Source organism: Lepisosteus oculatus, chromosome 17 (genome assembly GCF_040954835.1).
Source record: "Lepisosteus oculatus isolate fLepOcu1 chromosome 17, fLepOcu1.hap2, whole genome shotgun sequence".
NCBI classification, from domain to species: domain Eukaryota; kingdom Metazoa; phylum Chordata; class Actinopteri; order Semionotiformes; family Lepisosteidae; genus Lepisosteus; species Lepisosteus oculatus.
In genome coordinates, this window is record NC_090712.1 from 9,937,311 (window position 1) to 9,959,124 (window position 21,814).

The 21,814-nt window shown below is 36.5% G+C and overlaps 1 protein-coding gene across 5 annotated transcripts; it reads right to left on the reverse strand.

Moving 5' to 3' along the window:
- Nucleotides 1–1,597: 1,597 nt before the first annotated feature.
- On the reverse strand, nt 1,598–13,993 carry papolg (poly(A) polymerase gamma). 5 transcript variants are annotated; one of them, XM_015363254.2, is made up of 23 exons: nt 13,860–13,993; nt 12,462–12,626; nt 11,636–11,702; nt 11,256–11,337; nt 9,765–9,874; nt 9,566–9,619; nt 9,195–9,306; nt 8,680–8,769; nt 8,457–8,595; nt 7,655–7,727; nt 7,454–7,574; nt 7,171–7,255; nt 6,963–7,016; nt 6,322–6,441; nt 5,211–5,320; nt 4,474–4,595; nt 4,234–4,394; nt 3,972–4,114; nt 3,693–3,892; nt 3,424–3,507; nt 3,071–3,130; nt 2,556–2,673; nt 1,598–1,687 (listed from the first exon to the last, which is right to left on the reverse strand). In XM_015363254.2, exons 1-22 carry the CDS (start codon nt 13,874–13,876, stop codon nt 2,575–2,577), a joined length of 2,268 nt encoding a protein of 755 aa, XP_015218740.2. In that variant the 5' UTR covers nt 13,877–13,993; the 3' UTR covers nt 1,598–1,687; nt 2,556–2,574. The 5 variants fall into 5 exon arrangements, with proteins under 5 accessions (XP_015218740.2, XP_015218739.2, XP_015218738.2 ...); XM_015363253.2 differs by having other exon boundaries at nt 1,598–2,431; XM_015363252.2 differs by having other exon boundaries at nt 1,598–2,673.
- Nucleotides 13,994–21,814: the final 7,821 nt, after the last annotated feature.

Below are 21,814 nucleotides of genomic sequence, written 5' to 3' on the forward strand. Positions count from 1 at the left end.
TTGCAAGACGCTAAGAATATGCGGAAGTATTTTATTACAAAGGAAGTGAACTACAGCCATAGGAAGGTACGTCTTTAAGTGAATACCGTAGGACAATTGTGGTCAGTGCAAAGAAGCAACAGGTTACAGAAACCTCGGAAGACCGACATTTTGGCTTCTTTCGACTGACATTACCATTGCTGTCAGGTTATATGGGTAAAAAAAAAGGAACGGTACCGCACATTGATATTTTTACCTGATTTGTATTCACACATTTCTAATATACACGTCCATCCAAGGATTTTGAGCGTGGATCCCACCGGAAATGAGCCGACACGCATCGTATTGGTAGTGTAGCTCTTATCGATGCAAATATAATTGATACGTCTTTAAAAATCTGGCAATTTCCATAAGAGTGAATACATGTTGGAATAGTCAGCCTACAATACCCACCTGCACATTCACATGGCATATTAGTTTAAAATTACTGAAGACACCAGGACATTTGAGTATTTTGAGACGCAGCTGCACACCCCTTCAGATATGACGATACACACTTACCTTTCAGGTCCTACATCAGTCACCTTCCAGGACAACTGACTAAAGAGCTGGTATGCAAGGGCCAGCTGCAACATCGCGCAGTGAACTTCCTAAGCAGAACTCGTCTCGCCCTGCATGGCTCAAGCGGCATTTAGTCACATTCACTTGAGTAACAAGGTTCAAGATAGCTAAAATGAAATTAACTATAAATTAAACACTTTACACCAATATTCATGGCACTAAATTGTATTATGCTACACTACAACAGTGGAAAACTGCATCTTCACCTATTTTGTACAGAAATTGGATCCCAGCAATCTTCAAAATGCACTTCAAATTCACCCCCATGTCAAGATAAGTCTTACACTGATAGAAGCAACTGCTCATTTCTCAGTGAAGCACAAAGCTTGCTTCACACTCCCACTCCACACTCTTTTGGTGAAAAAAAATAGCTTCTACCCTTTCCCCTCCTTCTTTCAAGTGTGGGGCCCATGCCAAACTGGTATGAAAACATAGTAGACTTAATTTTGTAATTAAACAGTAAGGAAATTACTAATTGAAACCTCTGTTCTCTGAATGTCTGACATTCCCCAGAGTAATGTAAAGATATTTGAAAGGCCCAAAACACTGGTCAAGTCTGACAGCTTCTTTCTCTTTCATCCAGGCCACACTATATACATACACAATTCAATACTTTGAAAGCTCACAGTGAAAGGTTTAAAAAAACCTGAACAAAATGAAAGCTTTATTTTTGACATTTAGAGGCTCTAAAGTATTTGAAAGAAACAGGACTAAAAGCTACAGCTTGGTAGTTAAATTAAAAGGACTATAAAGATCTGCTGCAAGTGACTACTTTCAAGTTAGTGACCTAGTTTTGTTTTAGGATTTCTGAAAAGGTTAGGTTATTCAGAGTATGAACGCCTGACATGATGTTTGCCTAAATATGCCATCTCAGTGAATAAGACCTTTTCAATGTGCTTGTTCTTTAGAACAAATACATTAAATAGTATGAAACAGGAAAAAAAAATGCATTTATAAGAATTGAGAAAACATTTCAGAAAGGAAGACAAGGACACAGTTCTGGGGTTTTTATGGATTTTTGTTCTTATTTCAAATATGGCAATTTCAAACACTACTTACAAAAATACCCTTTCAGATACAACTTGTCCTACAAAAAAAAAACAAACCAAGTGGATTACACTTATCACTTTGCATTTTAAGAGGAGTGATAACCAAAGTCTGCATAGGCTTTGACAGTTAGATGGTCATGAGAAAAACTAAATCCATTACATAAAAAAAAATACACAGTATGAAGGTGGATAGAAATAAGAACCCCAAGAATGAATACATTTAAACTGTTTCTGTACATCTAACCTCAGCAGATATGGAGCTAGTCATACCATTCTACAAGGTCAAGTTATGACTACTTCCAAAAATGTTTTCCAAAAGAAATATGTATTTCTATAGAGCCTCCATAGGAGGCATGCATCCTTAAAAAAATCAGCTGATCCATCTAGGCAGCAAGGCATGATCCATTTGAGTAAGTCTGACCTAGTGTATTCCAGATGGTAATGACACTAAGTAACCGCTTGTAAATCTGCATTGATTAGAGGAGCAGAAACAATCAAACAGATTTCTGAAAATTTGCCAGGACTGATTCTAACAGTAACAGCTGCAAATCTTATACACAACAAAACAATACAGTATTTTTTTTTACATTTTTTTCCATTATTAAAAACTACAGTTTAGGCATTTCAAAAAAGATTTACAGTAATTTCAAAATTATATACATATCTACAAGTATGCAATTTAACATTAAGGCAATTAAAAAAAAGTTTCTCCAGTGGTCTTGATTCAGTAGATTTCGGATTACCAGGAAACGACTGCAAATGTCCGCAGGCAGAAAACACCTCTTGATCAACAAGAACATTTACTGTAGGCAATCGCAGATCCAAAACATTTTTGGGCAATAGGGGGTAGCCAAAAGAGCATTTTAAAAGTAAACAGATGTAATATCAATATACAAAATGAATTACCTGGAGAGAGATAGTGATGTTATCGGTTTAGGGTCAGCCTGATGGAGTTTTTTACAACACGTAGATTACTGGTAGGCAAGGGTGATGATGCATCTGGTAACTCCTTACTGGACAGTCTCTGTGAAACATACAAGAGCAAAGACCATATACAGGGATGTGCGTGTATTTGTTTCACAGTTTTGATGTATTTTTCATTTCACTTTTTTATGCGACCTTGATGTCTGCCTTTAATTTCTGAACAAGTTAAATGGCCATTCAGGTTTGTGAAAGACGTTCACTTCACAATATATGTGGTTAATAAAAAGCAAAGAGGTCAAACATCGTAAAAGCAACATTACCTAGTTACTTACAGTTTTCTCGAAAGAAACACTAAATACAAAGGCTTGAAATATGGCGGCTTTAGTACATTATACAAATTTTACACCACGCTGCAATCCAGTGATAAAAGATTGAAAGAAGCAGAGTGCTTCAAGTGTTTAGCGTGATCCAGACACATGGATTTTAATTAACTGTACCTGGGATCTTGAAGTGTCAATGGTTGGAATTGGCATAGGCTTAACTCCACTAAGTCTCTCCTGTTACAAAAGCAGCAAATTAAGAATGTTAGGAACAGTAGCTACAGTTCTAGTAAGGCCACCAGGGAGATCTCAGATTTGCCATTTTATTAAAAACAGCATTTAGAAAATCTGGGTGTACAATTAAAACAAGGCAAAAAGCTCTACATAATTACCAAGTCCAGTTTTTTTTTAAATATGTGCAGACCACCTGAGTCTTGAGCTTGTCTCTTCAGTCTTGCATATTTGCAACATGGCATAAATATGGCAGAGTACACACCAGCAGCAAGGAGTCAAACACTGCTTATACTTACCCTTACCTGACCATCAACTTGATCTTGCCCATCGCTTGCAGATGTGAAAGGTTCTTTAAATGCACAATCATCAGAGAACATAAGCTGTAGAAAAGAGGAGTGTGTGACATTTCACGTTTTAACAGATCTCTATGAAGCCCCCCCAATTATTTTCACATTAAGTGAAACATTTTCCAGAAACTACATGCCAAAGATCCCTTAAATCAAAGGTTCCCTTATACCTTAGAACTAAAAATATCTTCATTCATTTAAAGTGCAAATGAAGTCACCTTTTCTGTGTCTTTGAGGCGCTTTGGCGATTCCTCCAGGGAAGGAGAGTGTGGTCTTTTGGGGGCACTACCATTAATGGTTACATTTGCAACTCCATTAGGCAGCTGATGGGGAGGTTGGCTGTTTGGTGACAATCGAGGAATAACGTTCCTGCCTACAACTGTAGGGATGGTACTACCGGCAGGAATCAGCGCAGGTTCTAAATAAAAAATACAGATTAAATTACGGCGTTTTTCTTTGTCATTACAATACAAAAATTAAATACTATTAAAACTTACTTGATCCTATGACAGGAATGCACATTCCTTGTTCAGGCTTTGGAGAAACATCAATGGCTGGCAAACCATCCATAAACAAGGAAGTTGAAGCTTTGTTTGATGTATTGCTGTTTGAGGCAGGAACAGTTTTGTTTGGTGTAATACTATATGGGCATAAAAAAAATCAGTTGTATTGGATAAAATGTAGATATGGTTCATTGATAATTCATAAAACATAAGCAGTATAACAAACTAAAAAGCTCCACTTTTGAAAACCACTTACTTGTTCTCTGTATTAGCTGGTTTAGGAGGGTTGCTTGCAGGGGTAGGAGAGCTAAAAGGTGTCCCAGAATCAGTATCTCTGGAGCTGTCTAATGGGTTTCCATCCAACGACAAACGTTTTGATCCTCCTCCATCTGAGGCACGATTAATTTCGGCTATGCTCTGGTATTTTAAGAAAAACAAAGTCAGATACTCTAGAATGAAAGTGACAAAACAAGAAAAAGAAGACGTGACAGGATACCTTTTTCTTCTTCTGCAGAACCTCTGGAGGCAGATACTGATGAAGCTGCTTCTTTTTCACATGGGTTGCTTCAATCTTCATACCATCCTTCAACATGTTGATGTTATTTGCTTGCCTGTATACTGTGAAAAACATGTTAGACAAGATAAAAAGTTGATCTGATTTCCCTTAACATTGTTAAACTGTATATTAAATTGGTTCATCTGAACAACCTTAGGTAAACATTAATGGGGTTGCATTAGACAAAGCCTAACAATTAAGAGGTAGCATTTATAAGAACCTGCTGCAAATGAAGGTCCCAGTTAAGCAGCTTACAAATTAAGATAAATAATTTTATGTTGAAAAATGTGGCTTGTGACAACCACAGGTGAAATAATTACAAGGGCAACAACCTGGTAAGTCCTAGAGAAGTTTTAATATTCCTTTTAAATCAGCTTTCATTTAATACAGGTAAAGCTATTGTTTATGCAAAAGGCTCTACTACCTTTTAATAGGATGAAAAAGTACTTGGCTAAGGTTAAAAACAGGAACTTCATTACTCATTGACAAATGCATTTCAATAAAAATTCTGACAAAGATCAAAACTGATATTTGGCAAAACAAATCTGCATTTAAGTGTATGAGAGCTTTGTCATAATGTCACAAGTATTTAAAACTGCTTAACAAAACATTATTCCATGTGGGGGAAGACAATATATACCAATACATAAATAGTTTTAAAAATTTGAAGAGCCTACCAGTATCAGTGAATGCTTGGATATCATACGTCAGGTCAATGTTTACACTTTCTGCATTTTCAACTTTTTTAAAGATGATACCAATGAACCACATTGAGACAAAGTCATTTCTGGAAAAGAATTTATAAATGTAAAACCTTGAAAAACAATTTCAGAAGTTTTTTATGACCATTTTAAAATTGTAAATCATAGGTCCCTGCAAAGTGAAGATGGTCTTGTAAACGTATAAATTCCAGGATCTAAACAACTGATTTAACAATCCTTTATGTTCTTATCAAAGTAAAAAAGCGACATTATATGGCCCTCTAGTGGGAATTGATAGCGTTGCAACCTTTATATTCAACCATTTTAGTCTAAAAAACATTATGATTTGAAGCCCAAAATGTTTTAAGGATCAATCATTTCACCTTAAATTGGAAGTACCTTCAAGATATTAGCAATTAAATATTTTGAAAAATTTAACCATTCTAACAAATCATTCCAAAACAAAAACCTAACCATTATCTGTAGCTTGAAAACCTACTAAAACTTTAAAAGTAAATGAGAAAAGAATATTGCTTGTATGTGAAGCTCTGTTTATTTGGACTCTTCTGTACTTGGGTCATAAAGTATAGGCATTGAAACATCTTTAATGTACTATAATTAGAAAAGCTAAAACAGGAGTTAACTCCATTCTGAAACCACAAATATTTTGATCAGGAGCATAGCAAAAATTGAACAGCAACTTCTGAAAATTATCTAAGTAATAGTAAAGCCGCTTGTGTAACGACTACAGTACTTGCATCATTTTAACCTGGAGGAAGAACACTGAATTAAAAGAGCTCCATGCTAAAGGAAAGCAACACTGCTTCATTGACAAATCTGTAAGTAAAACAATTTTGAGCAAAAGTAAAATTCCCATCAGACAGTGCGATCTAATATAATACGCATATTTATACGGAGTAACTTAAAATTGTAATTGCGACCTCCGCACCATTCCTACATTAACTACTACATACTTGAAAAAGATTACAAGTACACAATAGTTTTGTATTCTGTGAATTGCATACAAAAGTAATTTGTTAACGCACACTAGATCTGACAAACAGCTGTAAATCAAATATTGACTCACTCATTATGACTCTCCTTGGACCCAGGAAAAGACTGTGGATTTACATGTGCAAGTGTGATGTACTCGTTGCGCTCCAAGTTTCCGACAAGAACTCGGATCTTGGATTCAACAAGACCAATCCTGAAAATGGAAGGCTGATATAATTTCACAACTTATTACAGCTGCATCATCAAAAACCGCAGTAAGAATCTCAGTGCAGAGCATCCGTCAAGCCCGTCTTCCAGACGATAACGGATACAGAGTAAACAGTTTGGCTTGGGCGCTGTTTTATGAGAACAGGACCAAAATATCTGTGGGAAATCAACCATTAGTATACAGGGGCTTTGGGCAATTGCGTGGAAAAAGACGTACAGGTTCTGGTAAGCTGTGTGGATTCCAGGATGAAGGATGTATAATGGCCATCTATAGGTTGATGTCTTGTGTAATATTTGGTTTTCTTGTAATGCTTATTTGTATTGTTGATACATTTTTGTAAGACTGTGTCAAAAAAATATACATGCTTGGATGCAAAACAAATTTGAGAAATCAGAAAGCATTGTATCTTATTGCAAAAGCCAGACATCCACCTCCTTAAAGAACCTAAAATCACTACAGAATTAAATCATTTTTGACTTCTATAATGCACAAAACTATAAACTTACCACTCCAAGTGGTTCTCTTCTGTTGATGCACTGGCTGTCAAGACAATATAATGTCTAAAAAAGAAAAGCCATTTAATCAGCATACTGTATACAATTACCATTTCAACTTAAATTTCAGAAGACATTCAAGTACACTGATCTACAATCTAATTATCTTTAAAATGAATAAGAGGGTTCTCAACATTGCAAAACATTATTATATACATACTTGTACTTTTGGAAGAAGGCAGGTGGTTCAAAAAGCTTTGACCATTCAGCTTTACCCTGGAGTATTTCATCAGTTATGCTGAGACCTGTTGAAAGCATGTAAGAAATATTGCCTTAGACAAAAAGCTTTTACTGCAAACATTCAGTGGCTGCAATAGAAAAAATATACAGGAAGCCAGTCTCACGAATGAGTCTCAATTGCTCAATACAGAAATGGTAACAGCAGTTCAACAGAAAAGTGGGAGAAGCACAGGACAATATGACCACTGAATTCTATTAATTACCATTTTTAAACTCTTCGCTCATTATTGTCCGAGTGGAAGTGGACACATTGTATGTTGAATTCTGCTGTGGATAGGCGGGCGTTATGATCGGCATCAGGTGGTATCTGTCAGAGGGATTAACCTGTAATAAAAGGAATAATGTTAACCACTATTACAAATAAATCAAGAAATCCAATCCATTATTCTCAGCCCGATACCTACCCGTGGATCCCAGACTGGCAAATTTAGGTTGCTCTCTTCAGGCTGTTTCAAGAGCACTGGATTGGGCCATTCCCTGAAAAAAAAAACATCATAATGGAACAGTTCAAATTAAGAGATGGTACCTGTGTAGTGTTTACCTGGTAGCATAGATATGTTCTGTGTTTTGCTTGGTCACAGAACCTATGCAATCATTTCTGGAGATTCACAAAAGTTGTAACCCAAACAATCACCTAGTATTATTACTTTGTATTTCAAATAAAACCTAAACTAGCTTCTTATCTTGATTCTGACATGTTTTTGCATTGCACTTCATATAGTTTTACAAGCACCTTCCTAGTAGTGAAAATGCAAAGAAAAGCTGTTTAATTACTGTAGTTTATTAAAAACAATCTGTAGAATGGCAAGCAAACAGTGGTGCTGCATTACAATGCACCTTCTCCATCACACTTGTAGGCATTCTGCAGCTGCTTCATTTTATCAACAGTATTTGTGGTCTCATTTTAACACACAATTATCAGGTTTACCTGCTTAATATGCATTTTGCTTCATATACAATATCTACTATAAGTAATAATCTGGGATTTAGCTTGTATGTTGTACTCAACACTAACAAATTGAGCATTGCAAGGCTTGCACTTCTATTACATTATAATGGAAACCCGATAGTACAACAAGAAAAAAACCTCTAACTTCTCTGTACTTATGAAAATCCAAGTAAAATTACTACTTCATACTCTCATTAATGTTGAAAAAAAAAACAGAGCTTTCATACAAAATGCAACCAAAAACAGTTATTACTCACCATTTTGAAAAGACCAAGAAGAACTTGTGCACCAGAGTTGCTGCCACTGCGTTTGGATACAACTGGCATGTTCTTGCTACCAACATTGCCCAGGAGACTCCACCAAGAAACCCTAGCATATTGGAGTAAATTCCACGGCCTAGACAGGGATTTAAAGTTAGTGCACATTTAAAAAAAGGACAGTCCTAAGGTTTTCAGACATTCTTATCTATTGCTTACTTACGCTTTGCCCATAGCTTGATGGCTCTCAGGGTCAACCTGAAATTCTCTTTGTTTGGTACCAGATATAGAATTTCATCTGTGACTCTGCAACCTATTAAGATAAATTACAGGTCAGTGGAAACCGCAAAAGTGATTTCTCCTCAATACATATACCTATGGTCTATACACAGATTTTCTAGCATTTTGTATTTTTGTTTATGTTAGGCAATTTGCTTAGCAAAAATCACTGGCATATGTTGCTCCATCAGAGGACAACCAATAGCCTGCTTTAATATATTAAATGGCTTTGTCAAGTATGCAAAGCAACAGTGGTTCAACTTAAAGGAGAGACTAAACTTAATCTTAAATTTATAGATTTGACAATGCAATTAAAACTATGAAGCACCACACCCAAGCCACCCAAATGATGTTGAACAACAGAGCCTAAATACTACAACAACTGGATACCAGCTATTAACAGTGGGCAAACTGACTTAAGTCTGTTTAGCCGTTTGGAACTTGGAGTAAAAAACTCACCATTTAAGCTACGAATGCATCTTATATCAAGATTTCTCAAGTGGGAGTCTCCTCTAAGGTCAAGATTGTCTGGAATGGATTGCAAAGCTAGCCTTGCAAACAAAAGATCGATCTAAAAAGAATCAAATAACAGAAGTATTACACATTTTTCAGCCACTAGCAGGCTGCATATTAAATAAGGCTTAACTTTGCTGAAATCCTTATTTTAATGATAAACTTGCGCATCCTTTTGAATGGCTGTTGAGATGCTAGTGAATTGCCTAAATCACAAGATCACAAGTTTCATTACCAATATTAAACTACACATTTAGGAGGATTGTTCACTTTGGAAAATTTAGTTGCGCAATTTAAAAAAAAAACAACATTCTTACCTCAATCCCATCGAACTTAAACTTAATAACTGGTACAAATGCATCTTCTACAGCCTGTAAAGAAAACAATATTAATACATATACCTGGAAGTACAACTGACTGTGGTCTGTTCCTAAAATTGACTACATTAAGGAAAATGCACCTAATATGATTAAAAGTACTTAATGACCATATGATCCATATTCTTTGAATGCTTACCCGTAAATCTTTGATTTCTTCATGTTGTTTTAGTTTCTCAAAGAATGACTGAAAGAAATCTACCCTCTCCACATGGCGAGGAGCAACGCACAGGGCATCAATATCAGCCCCTGAAAAACAAACAAAAAAAAGCCTACCTGATGCTAGTGCAATCAGACTTTGCCTTGTAAATGCTAGTATAACAGACTGCCTGTCCACTTTGTTGTTTTATGGGTGATTATTATGTTCACTGGAGTGACTTTGCCAATGCCAAAGTAAACTAATAAAGAAAATAAAACTGTCTAAGCTGTCTGATTTTGTATCACATATTCAAAAACCATTACTAATGAATCACAAACAATTAAGTTTCTGTATGGACATTTTGCTCATCTTCAAAAATAAAAGCCTGTTGCCGTCATTGAGAAAGTAAGCTAGGGGAGAGCTGTTACCTACATCTGTCCTCCTTCCTTTACTTCAGTAAAGAATCTCCTGGAGGGTAAAGGTACCTTTTAGGAACTGGATCAATGCCTTCCAAATATATAGAATATACCTTAATGTATGCGAGAATGTACCTATTATCGTTGGTGCTTGTTCAAAGAAATTAAGCAAGACCTCCTTTTTATAAAAAAAAAGAACATGCATAGAACCTTATTTCTGGAGGTCCTCTAGAAGAGACTCAATAGATACTCGCCAGTTTTTAATCCTGACCAACTGTACTACTTCCATCTTGAACAACTGCTAGAAGATCTGCATCCATGGCTGACATCTTTAAGTTTTTACATCACCTCTGCAATACTTGTCCTTTAGTACGAGAGGAGATCTCAAAGAAGGTCCCGTCATTGAACATCCAGTTGACTAGATAAAACCTAACAACACTGATGGTGGTTGATCTTTGATGCTTGCGATACTCGCACGTAAGAAAATGCTAATCTTGGTATCTGTCCTACTACATTAAATGTCATTTTGCAGAAAGTGTCATACATGAAACAACTACAGTCCACTTATGCTTTTAATGTACACTGTTCATGTTTCAGACCCATGCAGTAATGTTGGTATGAGGTCAACACAACGGATCAGTTTAGTTTCACTTTAGAGGTCACAATTCTTAAAACACCCTCATTCTCAGGCAGCCAAAGCCTTCCCTTGCCAATATCAGAAAATACTAGCCTTCTTAGTCAGTCAATGCCAGCACTTATTGAAAAGACAGTTCCAGTGTATGGATATGCTCTGCAATCACCAATCCAAACTGATGGTGCTGAGGAGTGTGCATTTGGAGCTTGCAAAGGAATGTTTGCCTCATGCTGCGGCAGCATCATCAGCTACTGTAATAGAGTTCAACGGCAATGGAGCAAGTTTGGTTTGAGACCCCTTATTGGAAATTCACTATCCAGGCACACACGTCAGCTTCAGTATGGAGGTTGTCGGTTACCAAGAAGAGCATGCTGCTCACATACATTGAAAATAGCTTTCATTACTTATGCCACAGCCTAGGCAACAAAACAAGTGGCATACCTTTGGTGTGTACTCCTAGTCTGTATGATCCAAAAGTAAAAATTTTTCCACCAACACTTGCAATTACTGAATGCGGAAGATTCTAAAAGAAAACCAAAATGGCAAAACATTTAACATTTGCAGACCTCTATAAAACACTTGCAAGAGAAACATGAAACTGCATCAGTCAGACCTGACAGATTACAAAGATTTAATATATTTCAGCATAAATAAAGTTGACTTATAAGAAGGCAGATTAACAGTAGAAAATTAAAAAACTAAGCAATCAATATTATTGGACATGTACAGCACTGTTTAATGAAGAGCACACAGATAAAGGCTCAGCTTTAATAAATAAGAACATAGTGGTAAAAATTACTATCAGGACTTGGGTAACTTACTTTATTTTCACTTATTTCAGCAATCCACTCCTTAACCAGAGAATTCAACTTGCCTAAAACAACCAATCTGCAATGCAAAATGTGCAATAACAGGGTTTAAAACCAATGGAATATCATATAACAAATAATTTACTCCTGAATTACTCTCGATTTCGGAAACATTTGGTTTAGTTACAAAAACACAGTTGTGCTTAGGACCGTTACAACACGACTGATCCAAACTTTTGACATAGGTCAACCTTTGTCATAGGTCTATGCATGGTACAGAAGTTATATGCAGGCTATCTCATCTTTCACCAAGGTTAATTGGAATTGAACATGCACAGTATATACTTTCAATGGTAAACAAGCTTAATCAGCAGAAACTGAAGTGATTCAGATTTGCAGGATGTATTTATTAGAAAATAGTAATAGGTTTATTCCATGCTGAAAAAAAGAAGAAGAAAGAGAACACAACGTTTCGGCCGTGGAGCCTTCTTCAGGTGAAGAAGGCTCCACGGCCGAAACGTTGTGTTCTCTTTCTTCTTCTTTTTTTCAGCATGGAATAAACCTATTACTTGTTCCTTTGCAGCCTACGCATGCTGACGCAGCTACCCACCTTTATTAGAAAATGCCAGCCATGAAAAATGCAATTAATCGGATCCGATATTACTTCTACCGAGAGGTTTCACAATACTTTAAGATCTTCATTGCGATTAACAGAATTATTGCCAATAGCAGATGGCCAAAGAAACACATTTTATCTACAGTGACCCTTTTGCAGTTGCTCCTGTGGGGAAAAAAGTTTGAATGACAAGAACAAACGTTTATAAAAATGAAGTGTTACCTGTGATTAAGCTCTTCCTCCTCCTCAAACACCCCAAAAGGCTTCATGGCTTCAATCAGTTTTTGTGTGTAAATGTAATCAATCTCTCTGGGAAAAGCCAGACTGATTGAAGAAGTGATTCCATAATGTTTTTGAGGCTGCTGCCGCCCCAATGCAAAGTTACTACTGCGATAAAAGGTAAAAAAGTTTTTCAATACTTTATCTCCATGCAGTTGTGTTACATTGTGAAATACCACATTTCTAACTAAATATTTTAAAACTGGGTTTTTGTACACATCTTTCCATCAACGACCCTACAAAACGCTAAGATAAGGTATTGGTAAATATGCAGTGATATGAATCATGTTAGAAAGTACTACTCAAGGAAAAGTAAACGTGAACCGTTATGCTCCATAATTATTAGGCAGACAAAATGTGAACACGTAATAGGTTTATTCCATGCTGAAAAAAAGAAGAAAGAACACAACGTTTCGGCCGTGGAGCCTTCTTCAGGGGTGTCGGCACCCAGGCCATCATCTGAAGGTGAATCGATTACTGCTATTGATCAAGTTTACCCCATACCAACTAAACCGGAGTTGGTCGTGTTATAAACAAAGACCCAAAGGTCAATATTGAGAACGTGTCAAAACTTTTAAGTGCATTGCCAATAAAACAATACAGTCTTGCAGAAGATAGGATTTAGATCTCGGGAACAACTTAAACAACTTAAAAACTCGACGAGACAGAAAAATGCGAATAAAGACCCCACCCCCACCCTTTTCCGTCAGAAGCTTTGACTTGACAAGTCGTCGGATATTCAAACTTTATCGTAGGTCTGAGAGCAGCTTCTGTTCCATCGTTATATCAAACCGCACTATTTCGTTTTTTTTAACCCACTTAGTAACATGACAGATTACCACAGCTGTGGTAAAGCGACACGAAATAACAAGAACACGAAGTACAGGAAATCGGGGTCAAAGCAGCACCAGCAGCTACTGCAATGCCAAGCGTATCATCAATAAACGATCAACACGAAATTCTAACAAAACTCACGTCAAAACAGCTCACATAAGATTTTGTCAAAGTTTGAAAAAGCGACTGTAATTGCTTCACCTGGACATAGGATGTTGCAACACATATTTAAAACGGAAACTGAATCTCACTAATCCCGCTATACGGAACCGAATAGCATTCATACTAAGACCCGAAACGTTTCTCGGAGTAAAAGGGCTACTTTTCTCTAAAAACTGAGACATTCTTAAGAACAAAACTATAAACCTGTTCACTTGTAAACACTGGCAGGCCTTTAGCTAATCCGTATTCTCAAGAAGATATGGAGCCGTCCCTTCAGCAACTTTCAAAATAAACCTAAATTCCAGGTGGATGTTAACAGTAAAAGCGTTATCTTAAACTACTTACGCTGACATTTCTCTCATGACCCCTTATGGAGCTTTCTCTGTACAGATCTATGACGAAATTCTTGAAAACATGTACACTCAGCAAGCAGCAGCCTCCTTCGTCCCTATTTATAACAATAGTTGCACTCCAATATGGCGCCCACCGGCAACAGTCTATCCCGTGAGCCACCGCGCGAATTTAACTCCAAAGGGCCAAAGGGGAAACAGAGAGCAGTTTTCAAAACCTGAAAAACATTTTGTGTGTGTGTGATTGCCAGTGATGCATTTTCATCCGTTGTGGAATGCTTTCTCTTTGTCATTTTTTAAGAAGAAACGTTTTTGCTACTGGATGCATACCAGTGTGAAGTATGGTACACATTTTAAATGTAGCTCTTGATTCATAATATAAATAGAAACCTGTCTGGAAATATCAGTTGTATTGCTTCATGTTCCTTTGTAACATTTTCTTAAAGTAAGGCCCAAGGTTCGGTTTGGTTTACAATTTTTTTGTATGTTTATTGGTGTAATTTGCACAGCCCACACAAACTGCAGTGTAATAACTTTAAAAAAACATGTCTCCTTTCATGGGTCTTCCACATATTTTACACCTGTAAGACAAAAGTAGGCCATTAATGTATATTCATCAACATATCCTGTCACAGATCCACAAGCAGACTCCAGAAGCTCTCTGTCTTGATCCCAGCCATTACAGCAGTTCCTACCTCTCGGCACAGGAAGACTATGGCTGACGATGAGGAAGAAGTTGTAACCGAGAGGCACCATCATTTGTGCCATATAAATTAGTTTTAGATCTATATTTGGGATTTCATTGTATGTTCTTATTACATTATAAGAAAAGGAAAAGATCTGTAAATGGGCATGAACAATTAAAGTGTGTGACAGGGTTAACAGTGTATAAATGAGGTAATGGGTGGGATCAAGAAAGAAGTTTTCAGTTTCTTTTATTATATTTGGTAAGGTGGTGCATAGTTGAAAAGCAATAAAGCTATACATCCATCCGTTTTCTATCCCCGTTTTCTAGTACAGGGTCATGGGGGTCCTGCAAGCAATGGGCGCAAGGCGGGACACACTCTGGATGGAACGCCAGTCTATCACAGGAAACACATGGACACAAACACAGACACTCACACCAGGGCCAATTTTCCCAAAAGCCAATTGACCTACCGGCATGTCTGTGGACTGTGGGAGGAAAGCCTCGTGAACACAGGGAATACATACAAACTCCACACAGATAGCACCCGAAGAACCGAAGCCAGGGTCCTAGTCCTGTGAGGCAGCAATGCTAACCACTGCCAGAAAGCTGCACAGGGCTGTTTAATTAAAGGAGTGTCTTTATGACTGACTGAGTTATCCTGTTTCCCTTTATGAGTTTCCTTCATGAACAGCATGATCTGCTGAGGATTCTGGGACTTCAAGTGTTTAAATCTGTGGCTGAAGTCTGAGTTTGTTCCAAGACTGTTTGGTCAAAGTTATGTTCAGGTGACAAGTGTGGCTAGGTAAGCATGGAATGTCTGCCGTTATACTCTAAACATTTTCATCAGGCACTGCCATGATGACACACGTGCACATTTGCACTTTAAAATGGCTAATAAAAACATTGGAATTGTGTGACAGCTTTTGCTCAGTCAGTCTTGGGGTGCAGACTAGAAAGTTTCTGCTGGGTGATTATTCTCTGCCTAGTGTGTCTTGCTAGAGCTCTTGCACTTCTAAGTGTCACAAGGAGGCAGGGTAATTGTCTTCAAATTAAACGTGCTGAAAAGTCTGACATCTGGCTGGTCATTCTAGTTCTTCAATTGTCAGTCTTACCATTCTGTGACAGTCTTACAAATCAATAGAACTGATCTCTGTTAAACAGCTGTGTGAAATTGTTTTTTACTTAACCAAGCTTATAGTCTTACCTGAAACAATTAATCCTGCACATACACATGGTGAAACATTTCATCAAAATTGGAGACATACTTGTCTGTACCCTAAATAATCTTATTTTGTACTGGATGAGTATGAACACTAGTGCTGCACATTCACACGGTGAAACATTTCATGAAAATTGGAGACATACTTGTCTGTACCCTAAATAATCTTATTTTGTACTGGATGAGTATGAACACTAGTGCATAGTAAAATATTCCAAAGTTTGGATCTGTTAAATAACATAGAAACAAAATGTGGTTTTTGAGTGGTATGTATTTTAAACATGCCTGGTACAGCTGCATAAAGCTTGTTCTTGAACATCAGCTGTGTCCTTGAGTATGTAAATTGTACGTACCTGGTTCAGTTTAAATACTTTCCCCATGTGAGAAGTGTTCATTTCCCTTACAACAGACTGTTATACGTAGTTAACTTAAAAAGCCCAGGTTACCTTAGTGCTCCTCAGTCTGAGCTTTGGGAAGATAATCTGTTTTCTTTTCATGTAGAAATGTACAAAAGGATAAGTAATAATGATGCACCTAATTCAAGCATTTTTTGCTTTTTTTGCTGTGTCCTTGTAATTCCTACGGTATGTAGCTCAGATGTCTGCAACATAAAGCCTTACTGTACAGCGCAGAAATATGGTCCAGCTCAATCTCCTGGTATTATGGTGGAAAGACATTGAGACATTATAAGCACTGCTACTGCTCTCCCCTTCAAACTGTGATATTTTGCCACATCTGTTTTTAGTAACAATTACAGCAAATAATGCAAACAGAATCTTGTGCTGAAAACAAGGCTGTTCCATTTTCTTCAGTCACATCCCTGGATTACCAATAATGTAATGTAATGTATTGGCATTAGGATCTTGTTCATCTGTTTCTGAAAGTATAGCAAGCAATCACCCTTCGACAACATGACGGGGCGGTTTCACTGTCCTTTGTGTAGGAAGTGTTTACTGGTTTCATTTTTAAATGTATTTCTTCTTAATCTCAGGTGTTGGTTTCAGAGCAGATCTTGAAGTTATCCCATCAATACTTTTCACGATTTAAAGTACTTGTATCAAGACCCCAGTATTTTCCACTGCTCAAGATATTCAATTTCGTTAAAACCCTTTGGTGTACGTCTGTCATTTAAAGCCAAAAATTGTTACCTTTTTAAAACTGATTCTGTAGCATCAATGTCTTACCATTTATCTAATGTGATGATCTTATGAGCACACAATATTGTAAATTAGGCCTTAACAATGCATAAACAATGAAACATCTGTTTTGAAAAGACACACCTCACATAATGACAAGGATGCTGTCTCATAAGTATGAAGGTAGTCTTGTGTGTCCTTGTTTTACTAGGAAATCTAGGTATAGTGTCAATTTAAGATACCTATACATTGAGCAGGTGTTTTTTCTAACAAAATGTTGTAAGTACCTAAAAAGTATTCAAGACCTGTCTTTCAACAAAGTTGCACAGTGATTAAAAATGTTTACTGCTTTTGCAATGCTAATGTCAGAAACATTTAGTGTAAAAACAAGATGCAAAAATGATTTCAAAACTGATTACCAATTGTGTCTGTGGTAGTTGTTTGCCAGGCTTTGGCAGTGAAATTAATTTTTAAGAACATTGTTGCATTGCCTTGCATTGCAGTTGTTTAAGCATATCATATTTCAGCACATTTTTACAACTCTGGGACAGACTGTTCATTAAAAGCTTTAGTATAATGTGAGCAAAGGAACTTTAATCGTTTTGGAATAATTAGCACACTTAATGTGGAATGGTGCACTCACATTACAGACTCATATACACACATACCGAACAAAGAGGCAAATCCATTGTGTACTGCTTCAGGATTATATACATTATAAGAAATGGTTCAAATTTTACTTAATATATTAAAAAGTTATAATTTTACTAATTTTTCACTATTAAGGTGTCATAATAGTGTAACAGTTTTTTTGCTCATAGCAATGTTTTTTCATTATTTCTCAAGGTTGCAGTCATAGTCACAAAATAATGGAATGTTTCATATCTTTCTACAGTTCTGGGCACCTTCCAGAAAGATGACTTCAAAACTGAATATTTATAATATTCTTTGATGAATATTTTCTGGTTACAATGTTACAGTTACAGTGTATAACCTGCATTATATTGTATATTCAGGTTATATACAGTAGGCCTAATTAATCTCTTCTCATTTTTAAATGTATTTACACATAGTCCCCATACAAGTACAGACCTGGTACTGTCATGCCATGGTGATTGTTCACATTTGATCATTATTTTATATGGTACCATGTAATATTCTTTCTGAAAACCCAATAACAAATTGAATATAAAACTGAGAACATGAGGCACTTATTTACCCACAGGGCTATGGGCTTGTGGAACAAGCTGGTCAGCGATGTTGTTGAAGCCTGAATCCTGGTTTCTTTCAAGAAACAGCTGGAATTGATATCTGGGATTGATTAACTACTAATGACCAGATGGGGGTAGATGGGCCGACTAACTTCTAACTTTTCTTGCAGTATCTTCTTATGTAACGGGTATCAGCCAAGGGACAATATTTTTGATAATGGGTGAGTATCGGGGTGTGTTGTTTATCCCACTCTGTCTTTTGTTTCTCAGACACCCCTATGGCTATGTCTGAGGGCTCAGAGGGCTAGTATTGTTTGATGATTGGCTGGTAAAAGGTGGGCTGATTTTCTCTCTCCCTGTCTTTTTGTTTTCTCCCTCTGTCTCTCTATTCCATGCCTGGTCCACACCCCTAAGTCATCAATTCCCAACTGTGTTAACTAATGGGTGCCTAGAAAAGAACGTGCAGATTGCTGTCGTTGTCTTAACCTAATTTCCAGGTCCACACAGACACTTCCTTCCACACTGAGGGGGGATAGGTGAGCAAATGTGACAACTGCTACCTTCAAACTATTTAAATAAGGAGACTGCGGCTGTAAAACCATTGTTGTAGAGTCATCAGAAAATCCTTTTCAAATGTCAGATGCAATCGCTTGGGGGCAAAGAACAAAAACGCAGAAAATCCACAGCATTCTTCAAGCAATAAAAAATATAATAAAATTGTTTTATTTATATGGGCCATCCTAAAAGGAGTGATAAAATTAGCTGGACATAGAACATAAAATTAGCATGTTCTTTAAACAGAGACTTCTAACCTGTGTTGGCAAACTAGTCTTCATCAGTATGTAGTCAATGTGGGAATTTATTCTATGGCTGTACAATGCTGCCTGATCTTGATCTAAGGGGTAATGCTGTAGTTTCCTTGGTGATTCATAAAGAATGAGAATGTGTTGGAGTTTAATAACCTAATTGTTTCAGAGTTGCCGTCCATAGCTGTGTGGATCCGATGGGATGGAATGGCCGTTTGCCGATCTGAGTACTGATGTGATGAAAACCTAAACCCAATTTGCAAAGTTTCTGTAAATATGATAGATTTGTACAAACATAATATGGGCTATGTTTCCGAAAGACATTACATTTGTTGTATTTAAATTAAAATCACATTTAAAGATGATGTCTGACAGAATACAACTAGATGTTTAATTTTGCACTGATTTTGTAGTTATTAGCTGAATGAAATTACAATGTTATTTTGTAAGCTTAATTTTATTTAAAACATTTGTACATTAATTCTACTTACGGTTCTGCATATTATGCAGCTTAAATGAGTAAAAAACAAGAAACTCATACAATCATAGATGAAATCAACTTACATTTATTCAGAAGGCCTTCAAAATAGCTTATTTTATTTTTTCTGTATACTGTATGTACTATAGTCTACTGGGGTGCCGTTTGAATTGTTTTATAGGGGCCTTTAAATTATCTGCTACAGAAACCAAGGAAATGTGTTAAATTTGTACAATCATTATTGCCAATTACTTGTTATTTTATAGTTTAGCATTAAAATGGAACATAAATAATGTTTGTAAAATCATGGAAGATAACCAATACAGTAAATAAACAAACTGAACTCCAGATGTATTTTTATTTGGCTAGTACTACTGCTAATGATACTTATTCATCACAACAGAAAGGCCTCTAGAATGTGCTTACTTGAAACATTTGAATGTTTTTTTAACGCAACATTCTTAAATCTCATCCTACTCTCACCAGGGTCAATTTACTTACAGTTAGATTCAGGTTTGGAATAAGAACAAATTTGTCCAAAGGAGAAAAATAATCTAGATATTGCAAACTAAGAATTTATGTAAGCATTTCAGTGTTTTAATAGGGGGTCAATTTACTAGTGCTGCCGTTCCAGCTGACTGTGAGTATGCATCAGTGTTGTGTGTGAAATCATTAATGTGAAGCAATTCCAGCTGTCTGTGTAATTACTCTCCCAGAACTGTACTGGATTCTGAGCCATCAGGGATCGTGGCAACTTCCATTAGCAATGACGATATTCTTTATAAATATATCTAAGGATGATTGCTGATTCTGTGATTATGAAAACTGTGCCATCTATCTTTTTTAGATTGGCAATTATGATCATTAAAGTACGCTAACATTTGCATAGTATTACCAATTTAAATGCCTCAATTACCCTTTAAGGTATTGTGGGATAATAGAGCTGGAGAATGGGCTTTGTAATTGGTTGCTGAATAAATGGTGGAGGAGGAAGAACAAAGGATTTTGCTGAGATTTAGCTAATTAGTTTGATCTTCTATTTTTCTGGCCTCCTTTATTTCTTGAAAGTATGAAGAGAGAAATGGGACTTGAAAGACATGAAATGAAATGTATGAATGCGGTTCTTTTGTTTTCATTCCTCAACTTCAACAAGCATTTGCCTGGTAATGCATTCATGAATCTGGAACTATTACTTCAATGACTAAGAGAACATGGAATTCCATTCCCTCCCAATCCTTTTCAGAACAGACAAAAATGCAAAAGGCTGTTCAGAGTATTGCAGATCTGCAACAGATAGAGGAATCTCCAAAAACCTTTCAGAGGAGCCAGATTGAAGCTGTATGCAAAAATGAATGCCATTCTGGTCATCCCATAGTTAAAGCAATTATCTCCATTGATTCAGAATGTTAAAGTCATGTGATGTGAAGTAAAAAAGACCCTTGTCATTTAAAGCCATGTGTTTTCTTCTGCTAAAAAAAAACATATTTATGCCATGAAAGGAAAAAGGTTAGTGCAGGTTGTGAAAACAAATTAAAAGACTTATACTGCAAAGGACCAGGTAAAGATTTATTCCATGATGCAAAGAGACACAACGTTTTCACTGTGGAGCCTTCTTAAGGTGTGTTGTATCATTCTGCACATAGAAAGATCTAAATAATTTAAGTCCTGTAAGCTATAATGTTCAAATTATTTTGGAATTCCCTGGGTCAGTATTTTACAATGATTAAAATAGTATCTTCAGTGGTCAAAGAACACACAAAGATGGATTTTGAAACATGGCTTTATTGAGATGGTGAAAATACGAACTCTTTTCTTGAGAATCAACCCTAATACAGAGCAAGGAGCTGTCTCTCTTTTACATTATTAATACAGTACATTATTTATATGTTCCACTTATTTACAGAATGTATCAGGTCCTCAAATCATGACTTACAGCAAATCAAAACTTCTGTAACAGTAAACGTTGCTTTCAAAATGCACACACACAAAACAGGTTTGTTTATTGTCCAATAAGTAAAGTTGAAAACCATCTCACACCTTATGGGTTCTGAATGAAAGTGGCAGAAGGGAAGTGAGGGAGATGTTCGATCGAACAGTGAAGGAGGAAACACAATCATTCACCAAAATAGGCTGTTCTCTGTTCTTGGGCAAGTTCAAGGCCTGTTTGTCATCTGCCTGGCAGTATACACTGATCACTGATCTGGATTCTGCATTACCTCCCTCCCTACTGTTAGATGATACCACAGGGATGAATTCTATATACAACATAGTAAAAACATATTTCAGAATATGGCACATTACACACATTTTCGTCTTTAGTTAGGTATTAAATATTCATGTTTTACTGTGGTTCACGTATTTAACTTATTATGATGCATTATTGTAAGCTGAAGTAATGCAACCAACGTTTAA